At 38.8% G+C, this 12,372-nt stretch overlaps 1 protein-coding gene across 1 annotated transcript; it reads left to right on the top strand.

Annotated features, from left to right (window-relative positions):
• On the top strand, positions 1-11,779 carry LOC111192966 (tripartite motif-containing protein 16-like protein). The gene is made up of 6 exons (XM_022671421.2): positions 1-2,052; positions 5,070-5,165; positions 6,237-6,470; positions 8,984-9,155; positions 9,260-9,355; positions 11,082-11,779. The coding sequence occupies exons 1-6, from the start codon at positions 1,525-1,527 to the stop codon at positions 11,618-11,620; spliced, it is 1,665 nt and encodes a 554-aa protein (XP_022527142.2). The 5' UTR covers positions 1-1,524; the 3' UTR covers positions 11,621-11,779.
• The last annotated feature ends 593 nt before the right edge of the window (positions 11,780-12,372 follow it).

Genomic DNA, 12,372 nt, shown 5'->3' with positions numbered 1-12,372 from the left:
CATTTGCTCGTTGTAACTCATAAAAATTAAACTTTTTTAACCCTAAATCTAATAACACATATATTTAACTATTCAAAACATGTACTGATCAAACTCAGGCAGCTTTACTTTTTACATTTTTACAAGGTTTCTAATCTGAAGGTGGTTGCATTCCTCACATGTAACACTAAAAAAAACATTTTTAAAAAAGTAAGTCCACAATTTCTTTGAATTTCTTTCACGGAAGTCTTTATTTTAAAGAAATGGTTATAGACGGCATGTTTAAATAATTGGTATTTATGGCAAAAAATCACTCTGGCACTCACTCCTGTTACTGGAACTCACTCCTGTTACTGGAACTCACTCCTGTTACTGGCACTTACTCCTGTTACTGGAACTCACTCCTGTTACTGGAACTCACTACTGTTACTGGAACTCACTCCTGTTACTGGCACTTACTCCTGTTACTGGAACTCACTCCTGTTACTGGAACTCACTCCTGTTACTGGAACTCACTTCTGTTACTGGAACTCACTACTGTTACTGGCACTCACTACTGTTACTGGAACTCACTACTGTTACTGGAACTCACTCCTGTTACTGGCACTTACTCCTGTTACTGGAACTCACTCCTGTTACTGGAACTCACTCCTGTTACTGGAACTCACTCCTGTTACTGGAACTCACTCCTGTTACTGGAACTCACTTCTGTTACTGGAACTCACTACTGTTACTGGCACTCACTACTGTTACTGGCACTCACTCCTGTTACTGGAACTCACTCCTGTTACTGGAACTCACTCCTGTTACTCTGAAGGATTAAAATCCTCTGAAATATTTTAATAATTATATTTCATTGTAAAGTTTATAGTTAGAGAGTGGGGACAGGTAACAAATGCTAATTTTTTCAGTGTTCTATGTAGTTTTATTAATATTTTTTACAATTACATATCTTACTTTTGCAATTAGGTCAATGTAAAAGACACTGCGCTTAATAATAACAGGTATTTTAGTTAGTTTTAAGTTATTTTATGTGCACATTTATACATGTAATTTCCTGGGGACAGAAATGTTAAAACAATGTACTGTTAAAACAAGGTCATTCCTAACAGAGACAGATATGGGTTGCCATGTCTTACGCAAGATACGAGGAATGCAGTTCGAGAGGGGCAAAATGAATCACATGACTCCATTCCAGTCCATTACCTTTGTTATGACTTTATCTGGATTATGGTTTTCCGTGCTCTCTGGGTTGCTAATACGTATTTGCCTTGGCTGCTCCCTCTGTTCTGACTGCCAGCCGGGGAGGAGTATCAGCGCTCAGCTGACCCTTACACTAGGTGTGGCCTGCAGCAAGTCAAACAACTCAAACAACTCAACAACTGCATTGTGCAAACCGGTTTCCCTGAAAGAGAAGTAGGTCTGAGGGAAGGAGAAGAGTTGGAGCTTCCAAACTGCTGGAAACAACTAAAATTTTAGCACAATTCAGCTTAAAATTCAGAAAAAAGCTTCAGAACTCCTTTAGACCCAACAGGGTTTATTAGAATGGAGAACACGGAAGAGGGCATCTCACCCAAAAAGATGCCAGAGGGCATCCAGCCTGGCATGGAGAACCACCAAGAAGAAACCAACCTGGCTCCAGAATCCAAAGATCCCAAAGAAGAGGCAACAAAATCCCAAGAAGAAGAAGAAGAAGATCAGATAGATGCTTGTAATGGTACCACCAACGCTTCCACCAATGGTACCACCAATTCCCCCACCGATCCACCAACTGTGGAAGTGACCTGCGACTCCTGCATGGAGAACCCTCGCCTGGCCTCCAAGTCCTGCCTCACCTGCCAGGTGTCCTACTGTGAGGAGCACCTGAGGCCTCACCTGGAGAACAGCAAGTTCCAGACCCACAAGCTGGTGGAGCCACAGCTGGACATGGAGCTGCGCACCTGCCCGCATCACCACCTGGACCTGGAGCTGTACTGCACCACCGACAGCTGCTGCATCTGCGCCAGCTGTGGAAGCGAAGGGCACCACGGGCACAGCATCGTACCCATAGGAGAGGCCCGCAAGCAGATAGAGGTAGGGACATATTAATGATAAACTAGTATTTAAATACTCTTTCACACATTGTACAGTGATCTTTATTACATTTTTGTTGCAGATCATCCAATTAATCAGGATTTTTTACACTATCTAAAAAGACAACAGTTCTCCCAAATTCCAAATTTAAAAATGTTGTCATATAGAGCAATCTAAAAAAAGATGCAGAGCTTTCAGACCTCAAATAATGCAAAGAAAACAAGTTCATATTCATAAAGTTTTAAGAGTTCAGAAATAATCAATATTTGGTGGAATAACCCTGTTTTTTAATCACAGTTTTTTTCATGCATCTTGGCATCATGTTCTCCTCCACCAGTCTTACACACTGCTTTTGGATAACTTTATGCTGCTTTACTCCTGGTGTAAAAATTCAAGCAGTTCAGTTTGGTGGTTTGATGGCTTGTGATCATCCATCTTCCTCTTGATTATATTCCAGAGGTTTTTAATTTGGTAAAATCAAAGAAACTCATCATTTTTAAGTGCTTTCTTATTTTTTTCCAGAGCTGTATTAGAGATACTTGTTTTTCATTGGATGGTGACGATATATAATATATATTCTTGATATACTCAAAAAAGCAAACTGTGGATTAGGGGTGGGATGAAATATCAATATCACAAAATATTGCATCATTTTCATTTAAAAACATTATCGATGCAAACATAGCAATGCTAAACTCCCTAAGACCCGCCCCTAAATTAACTTACTAAAGCTACTGCTCCATTACTCCATGTGGTGGCGCTATAATCAAATCAATAATGTTAATAAACCTTTCATGAAGAATATTGGTTGTTGAATTTTGTGAAACTTACACCAATAAATCTATAATTCCTGATGTTACTGGTATTCCAGAAATTGTGTAAAGTTGGTGCACTTCCCCTTTGAACACATGAGCTTCAAAGAACTTGAAACAACTTGAAAGAACTTCAAAGCTGGGGTGTTATTGTCGTCTGTAAACGGCACCAGCTGTGTAGAATTATCTTGGGAGTTGGATTCAACAATACATTTCCCGAAAACACGAGACCATCCAACATGTGCTGCTGTTTTGTGGTTACTGTTTATATGAATTAAAAAAAGGAAAATCCGATCCATTTCAGCCCTTAAAGGAGAGACGGAAAACAAAGAATTCTGTAGTAATGATAATAATATTAATAAAAAAAAGAAGAACTAGAACTAGAAAAGTCAATTTCCTGGAGCAAACATAGAACAGTAGTGCAGCTGAATGGGTGAATTTAGGGATGAAAAATGACAAAAAAACAGGAATGTGGGTCAGTATATCTGTAGATTAGAGCCAGATACATTATTATTGAGGAGAGCCGCCACTCATACAAGGCTCACCCTTCAACAAAAAGAGCCAATCAACTTGCTGCTTATAATGTGAGTGGAGGAAAGTTAACATGCTAGTGGGGAAGCCCTGCTTTGCTTTAATGTGGGGATCTGCGCAATTGCAGCAGCCAGAATGAGTCAAAAAATCACCTTTTTGTCCATTATTAAGCAAAACATTACAAACTAGTCATAATATTTTATTAGATGTAATCAGTGATGTATAATATGCTGTTAAATTGGTAATTATACCTTCAATTTATATTATTTTTATTGTCTCTTCCCATTCAAACAGATATGAGACAGTTCTTGCCTATAAAGACTTGGTTAGAGTTCAAATACCCTAGTCCATGTAGGACATGCAGTTTGATAGCTGTCAAATAAAACTCTAGGCCTTAGCCACGGGAGAAAATGAATGGAGAGTTAGCGTGCTAGTGGGGAAGCCCTGCTCTGCCTCAATATGGAAATCTGCACAATCGCAGCAGCCATAACGGGTCAAAAATCACGCTTTTGTGCATTATTAAACCAAACTTTACAAATTACTCATTATATTTGTTATCAGATTTCATCAGTGATGTATAATATGCTGTTAAAAGGGTAATTATAACTTTAATTTAGAGTATTTTTCTTAGGGTCTCTCCCCATTCAAACAGATATGAGGCAGTTCTTGCCTATAAAGATTTGGTTTGAGCTCAGATACTTTAGTCCATGTAGGACATGTCAAAGGCTGTCAAACAAATAAAACTCTAGGCCTTAGCCACGGGAGAAAATGAATGGAAAGTTAGCGTGCTAGTGTAGAAGCCCTGCTTTGCTTTGATGTGGGGATCTGCGCAATCGCAGCAGCCAGAATGAGTCGAAAATCACACTTTTGTGCATTATTAAACCAAACTTTACAAATTACTCATTATATTTGTTATCAGATTTCATCAGTGATGTATAATATGCTGTTAAAAGGGTAATTATACCTTTAATTTAGAGTATTTTTCTTAGGGTCTCTCCCCATTCAAACAGATACTGTATGAATCAGTTCTTGCCTACAAAGATTTGGTTTGAGCTCAGATACTTTAGTCCATGTAGGACATGTCAAAGGCTGTCAAACAAATAAAACTCTAGGCCTTAAGCATGGGAGAAAATGAATGAAAAGTTCGAAATGAAAAATTGAAAAATCATGTTTTTGTTCATTATTAAGCCAAATGTTTTAAACTAATCGTAATATTTTTTTTACCAGATTTTATTAGTGATGTACTACATGCTGTTAAAAGGGTAATTATACCTTTAATTTAGGGTATATTAGTTTCTCCATTTAAACAGATTGGAGGCACGCCTGGAACTGAGCTCAGATACCTTAGTACATTAAATACAGGCAGTTTGGTGGCAGTCAAATAAATAAAACTGTATGCCTTAGTCACGGGATAAAATGAATGTGAATAAATGGGAGGAACGAGGGATGAAAAAACGACAAATAGATGAGTGCAGGCCATTATGGCTTTGGATTAAAACTTGGGAACCTGCACTAAATGAGAACATGAAGTTTCTGAATTGTTGAACTATTAGGTCAGCATACCTTTTCACTTCCTCACCACATAGTTTGCATTTTCCTTCCACACAGTGGAATCTGTGGCTTAACAAAAACATATGTGTGTGTGTGTGTGTGTGTGTGTGTGTTTATCTGAAGGGAGATCTCCAGCAGAAACAGAAAGAGATGGTGAAGAAGTTGTCTGCAGCGGAGCAGGCCATCACCAAACTGCAGGGAAACACAGAGTCCATAGAGGTGAGGATTAAAAACATTAAACTCATATACTGTGTATAGGCAACGACGATAAAAGGAATACAATTCAATATATCACAATATATTGCAATATTGTAAACAAGGCAATATAAAAAATTGTGATAGCATAAAAACACACTACACTACGTACTATTTTAGTGATCTCTAGGTGAGCCATCAAGCGTGAACCACGCAGTTTGATTTAGGGATCAGTATGGCTTTGCTATCGTAACGACGGGAAAAGTACACAAGCCCTTAAAACGTGGGAAATGCATGTACTTATTCTCTTAATTAATCATGGGTGTGGTTAATTTTGGGCGTAACGTGAAATAAACCAATCAGCTTGTCTCTTGCTTGTACCCTTTTTTCCAACTAGAACAGTGCATTCTAAATACAGAGTACAACACTGCTAACTAGTGAGCAAGGTTTAACCATAACACTAAACACTAAAGCACTTCTGACACCAATCTTTACACCTAACTATACAGCTCTGTAAAAAATTAAGAGAGCGCTTCAGTTTCTGAATCAGTTTCTCTGATTTTGAGTTCAGAAATTAATATTTGGTGGAATAACCCTGATGGTTTTTAATCACAGTTTTTTTTAATGCATCTTGGCATCATGTTCTCCTCCACCAGTCTTACACACTGCTTTTGGATAACTTTATGCTGCTTTACTCCTGGTGCAAAAATTCAAGCAGTTCAGTTTGGTGGTTTGATGGTTTGTGATCATCCATCTTCCTCTTGATTATATTCCAGAGGATTTCAATTTGGTAAAATCAAAGAAACTCATCATTTTTAGATAGTCTCTTATTTTTTTCCAGAGCTGTTTATCAATCCAAGATCCATAACTTTTACCAAGAACATAAAGAAGCCTCCTGCACTGGACAATTTTAGCCAGTTGTCACCAATCACGATCATTACCACTCCCAGTGGACAGCGCAGTGGGTGATAATGATTAGAACGCAACTGGAAACCCCTAACCTTTCTGTTCATGCTTCTGAATTAACCATTACAGGTATGTAGAACAGGTGTATTATACCTGTATTATACCTGTACTGTGTGTACTCTCTCTCAGAGCTCTGTGACGGGGGTACGAGCTGAGATCGAGCAGCAGTTCTCAGACCTGCAGGCGGCGGTGGAGGACGCTCAGAAGAGCACGCTGGATGTTCTGGAGGGGGAGTATAAACAGGCCCTGGGTCAGGCGGAGAGCATCCAGGCCCACATCGAGCAGAGGATCACTGAGCTGAAGAAGACCATGGCCCAGGTGGAGCGACTTCCTCGGAAAAAGAACGATGTGGATTTTCTGCAGGTCAGACTGGCAGGAAGTACTAGTGCTTTTCGAGCTTGGTCATATTGGTGCTCTAGATGCTGCTCAAGAGCTAAACTGATCAACCAGATCAGAACCATGTGGAGCTTAAATAAAAGACAATATTAAAAATTTAATATGTCTAATAGGAATCTAAATAAAGTTGATGAAGGTAAGGTCGAAATGAAGGTAAATGAAGTATCGATTTATAAATTAAAGTATACCCATGGATCAGGCTGGTTGGATCGGTGGTCGAAAGCCCTATCCATATGGAATTAGTTTCTTAGGGGGTCCTCAGGTAATATTATTCCCGTCCAGAACGATCATGTAGGTGTTTTTCTCAGACGTCCTCTGAGATAAAAAATAACAGGCTGAATTATCTACTGTTTTTCTCTGAACTCTGTGCTCCTCCGGTAATTTTAGTCCCGTCCGGACACACATCTCTGAGTTTCGTCTCCTCGCCTTTAATAAAATAGATATTTGTCCACTGCTGCGCACCGTAATTACACTTTGGGCGCGCCACGGTTTCCACGGAGATCCACGTTTAAAAACACAGCAGCGAGTGGAAATGGAGGAGCTACTGAACGCCGTGATGTCATGTGACCGAGAAAAAAGCCTAAATACTCACTGATCCTCCTGTTTTTCCAATTGCAGTCCGGATGCAGGAGTTTTATCACTGAGTGGAAGTGTGAAATATTTTTCACAAGCGTCTCCCTGAGAAACTAATCCTGTCCAGATAGGGATAATGCGGACAAAGTTGTTTTTATATAAAAAAAACAGGGCTGAGAAAATAAGTCTCTGGGATAAAAGGTGTCCAGTGTCTAATGAGTGTGAATAGTACAGAGATGCATGCATAAAAATGAAATATATAACTGTTTATTCAGTGTAACATTGATCAGCTACATTTTTTGATCAATTAATGCTAAATTTGAAAATAGTAAATTTGGTGTAAAACTTATTTTTTTCCATTATAATAATAATATAATAAAGAAGAATGTGCTTACATACATTTTTCCGATTTTTAGTTTTTCTGCCCTTCGTATAATCCAATTTACATTTGTAACAAGATGGATTAATGAAAAGAAAATCTGAAATTGTAGAATACTTAATTTTTTTCATTTTTCCTGAAGTTTTGTTAGCAAAAGGCAGACACCAAAACATTAGAAAACTAGACAAATGTACGAAGGCCACTTTTATTTTTTTTTACTATATCAAAGGGAAAACATAAAATAATGAAGGTTTACACTCAATATTCTATTTTCAAATTCAGTACAATCAAGCATTCAGAAAAAAAGTTAACTAATAAACATTACACTGACCATGTTTACTCTAGCCTAAAACTAGATTATCTAAATGTCTGAATATTCTTAAATATTAAAATGTAATTGTTGTTTAAAATTGCATTAATATTGTTTAGCACGATTATTTCTGGGACAACATTTTGTCCAAAAAATAGGTAATTATGACAAAAGCCTAATTAACCACCCAGGGCCCTATTTTAGTGATCTAAAATAGCTTGTTTTAGGGCATGTCAATGTGTCTTTGCTATCGTAACGACGGGAAAAGTACACCTAGCACGGCTTGAAACATAAAGCAAAAGTCATGTACCAATTCTTTTAATTAATAATAGATGATTTTTGGAAGTAATGTGAAATAAACCAATCAGCTTTTCATTTCCTCATCATTCCCTTTAAGATCTCTGTCTAGGTTGTATTCAGTCAGTGGAGCTCCTGTGTTTTCTGTTACCAAGATAAACAAGCAAAACTCCAGAAATGTACCTGAACACACCTCATTTCCAGAACACCACGCCCATCAGTGTAGATACATTCAGAAGCACTTCTGCTATTTAAACCTGGACAGAGGTATGAGCGGGAGGTCGCAGGTTCGAACCCCCGCTCATGCAGCTTTGCCATCATGCTGCCGGCGCTCAGAGGGAGCACAATTGGCCCTGCTTCCTCCGGGTGGGTAGATGGCGCTCTCTCCGCGCATCACTCCTAGGGTGATGTCTGCAGCACAGGGCATCTGTGAGCTGATGTACCGGAACCGAGTCGCTGTGCTTTCCTTCAAGCGCACTGTGATGCTGCTCGTCAATGCTGCATCAGCAGCAGCTCGAAAAGAGGCGGAGTCTGACTTCACATTTATCGGAGGAAGCATGTGTTAGTCTTCACCCTCCTGGTGTGTTGGGGCATCACTGGTGATAGGGGGAGTCCTAATGAGTGGGTTGGGAAATTTGCCGTGTAAATTGGGGAGAAAATGGGAAAAATTAGAAATAAAATTATATATATATATATATATATATATATGTATATATATATATATATATATATATATATATATATATATATATATAAAAAGAGAAAAAACAGGCCGGAGGAAGGAGTGAAAATAGACTGTTGCCGGGGTGTAAGGTAGCAATGAGCATCACAATGTACTCTAACGTAAATGTACTCTAATGATGTATAATAATGGATGTTAGCCGGTATAAATGTCTGATCTTGTGTACTTATATCCTGCAGGAATACACAGAGTGGAGGAAAGGTTTGGTGGACGTTTGTTTACCAGGGGTTTACATCAGCCTCATAGACCAGCTGGACACTTTCAGCCGAATCGTGAAAGAAACCACTAAAAACCTGTGTGAGCAGCTGACGTCCACCTACAGCGCTCAGCTTAAAGAGCTCTGTGAGAGCGGTAAGAGATTCCTGAGAGATTACTGACAGTTCATACTGTATACGAGTTTATAACACCTGTTTATAACACCTGTTTATAACACCTTACCTTCTGATCCCACACAGAGAAACTGAGCATTAAGACGATGGTGCAGCCGAGCTCCCCGACCAAACGCCAGTCATCCGAACAGGAGCCCATAACTAGAGAAGACTTCCTTAAATGTGAGCTTAGATTGTGTATCATCACCAATAGAGACAATACAAACAATAGATCACACACTATAAACAAATAACAATAGGTCTGAAGAGTTTGTATTGTTGTATTGTATTCACCTTTTCACTAAAATACAGAGTTACTATATTCACTAATACCACTTTACTACAACTTTACTACTGTACACAACACAAGCCTTATGTTCACCATGACCAGAAGAAGCTCCGCCCACTTCTCTACTACAATACAGAGTTACTATATTCACTAATACCACTTTACTACAACTTTACTACTGTACACAACACAAGCCTTAAGTTCACCATGACCAGAAGAAGCTCCGCCCACTTCTCTACTATAATACAGAGTTACTATATTCACTAATACCACTTTACTACAACTTTACTACTGTACACAACACAAGCCTTATGTTCACCATGACCAGAAGCTCCGCCCACTTCTCTACTATAATACAGAGTTACTATATTCACTAATACCACTTTACTACAACTTTACTACTGTACACAACACAAGCCTTATGTTCACCATGACCAGAAGAAGCTCCGCCCACTTCTCTACTATAATACAGAGTTACTATATTCACTAATACCACTTTACTACAACTTTACTACTGTACACAACACAAGCCTTATGTTCACCATGACCAGAAGAAGCTCCGCCCACTTCTCTACTACAATACAGAGTTACTATATTCACTAATACCACTTTACTACAACTTTACTACTGTGCACAACACAAGCCTTATGTTCACCATGACCAGAAGAAGCTCCGCCCACTTCTCTACTACAATACAGAGTTACTATATTCACTAATACCACTTTACTACAACTTTACTACTGTACACAACAAAAGCCTTATGTTCACCATGACCAGAAGAAGCTCCGCCCACTTCTCTACTATAATACAGAGAAAACCCCTGCAGAATTGCTCAGGAGACCCCGTTCAACTAAAGAGTCAAACTGAGCATGTGCAGTAGTGCAGAGTAGTTGGCTTGGCCTCAACTAGGGTTCAACTTCAATTTGTAGATGTAATTTTTGCCGACACAGATTATTTAGTTAAACCAACCTTTAGTAAGAAACTTAAAGGAGAACTCAGGTGTAAAATTGACTTTTGTTGTAGTAAAACATGATATAAAAGTACTTACCGTTGTTGAATAGCACACCTCGGCTCTCCTGCAGCTTTCTGAGATCCAGCAATTTTTTTTACAGCTTCTCCAAACAGGCTTTAGAATGGATGATATGGGGCATATTTTGCCCCTGCAGATAAATCGCTTTTTACATCGTTATCCTGGCACAAAGTAGCTCCACCCCTCACTGATAGAATATAGAGAGCTCTGATTTTTAAAACGAGGCATTTTGAACTTTAAAACTTCATAAAAAGCATTATCTTATAAGATGGCGGCGCCCGGAGATGTAGCTAACGCTACAAGCTTCTTGTGCACTTTTTAAGTTATTAATGTCTCGTTTTAACCGTCAGGTCTCTCCGGATTCTACCAATGAGGTGTGGATCTACTTTGAGCTGGATAACGGTGTAAAATGCGATTTATCAGGCAAAATATGCCCCATATCATTCATTTCAAAGCATGTTTGGACAAACTAGTACTCTTAATCATGTTTTAATACACCAAAAGTCAGATTCATACAGCAGTTCCCCTTATAATAATCACATTTATATATTTTTAAATAATTAATATTTTTTGGTCTATATCATGTGCAGACGCCTCCAATCTGACCTTCAATCCTGACTCCACCCACAAATTTCTGAGGCTAACTGAGGACAACAGAAAAGCGAGTAACACCACGCCCTGGCAGCACAACTACCCGGATACACCGGACCGATTCGAGCACTGGCGGCAGGTGATGACCTGCGAGAGCCTTTACCTGGGCCGCCATTACTTTGAGGTGGAGCTAACAGGTGAGGGGGCGTACCTGGGCCTCACCTACAAGAGCATCGACCGCAAAGGCCAGGAGAGCAGCAGCTGCATCACCGGTAACGATTTCTCCTGGAGCTTCGGACGGGAAAGCCACGGCTACTCGGCCTGGCACTGCGACGCGGAGACGCCGGTGGAGGTGGGCGAGTTTTCTCGGATCGGACTCTACATGGACTACGAGAAGGGTCTGCTGGCCTTCTACGGTGTAGCCGACACCATGAACCTGCTACACATGTTCACCACTAATTATCTAGAACCACTGTACCCTGTGTTCTGGCTCTCCAAGAAAGACAATAAAGTGGTTCTAGTCAAGCCGGGTGACTAAATTTAATATCACAATAGCATAACAATAGTTTTTTTTTATAGCAATGTTATTGTTGTAGAGCCAAGCACAACAATAGTGATGAATGATAATAAACATATTCATTATTCAGAGGTGAAAATGTATAAAAAAGGAATAAATGTGTTTAAAATAATTTGCGAACCAATATTGAAGACTCTTTTTCAATAATTTCACTCATGAACCAAAAACATTAACCAAAGTTTCTTAAAGAAGACACTGACAATTAAATAACTTGCTATTTATAAATAAAATAATAAGGGAGAAACAGTTGACGTATACTAAACAAATCTGTGTCTTTACTTTCAGAGGATTGGAAAATGAGACCCAATTTTACACAACACATTTGACAATATTACATTTATTTCATTTAAATACTTTAATTCATTCAAGTGTGAATAAATGGGAATTTATGTTTCCTGTTTATGTGATGTCACAAAAGTCTAAGCCAATCAGAATAGAGCCTGTCACAATGATTACGCAATCGATTTATTGTACCATACATGCATATTGCCTCAATCATTTTAACTGACCTAAACTATGCCTATTAAGTCTTTCTTAACAAAGAAATCAAAGCCATTCAATGAACTGACATGTCAACTTTAAACAATTTACAGTTCATTGCTTTTTAGTACATACAACTCTGGAATATAATCAAGAGGAAGATGGATGATCACAAACCATCAAACCACCAAACTGAACTGCTTGAATTTTTACACCAGGAGTAAAGCAGCATA

This window comes from Astyanax mexicanus, chromosome 19, assembly GCF_023375975.1.
Source record: "Astyanax mexicanus isolate ESR-SI-001 chromosome 19, AstMex3_surface, whole genome shotgun sequence".
In the NCBI taxonomy this organism is placed as follows: Eukaryota; Metazoa; Chordata; class Actinopteri; order Characiformes; family Acestrorhamphidae; genus Astyanax; species Astyanax mexicanus.
Note: the sequence above shows the minus strand (reverse complement) of the source record. Positions and strands in the feature narration are given on the sequence as shown.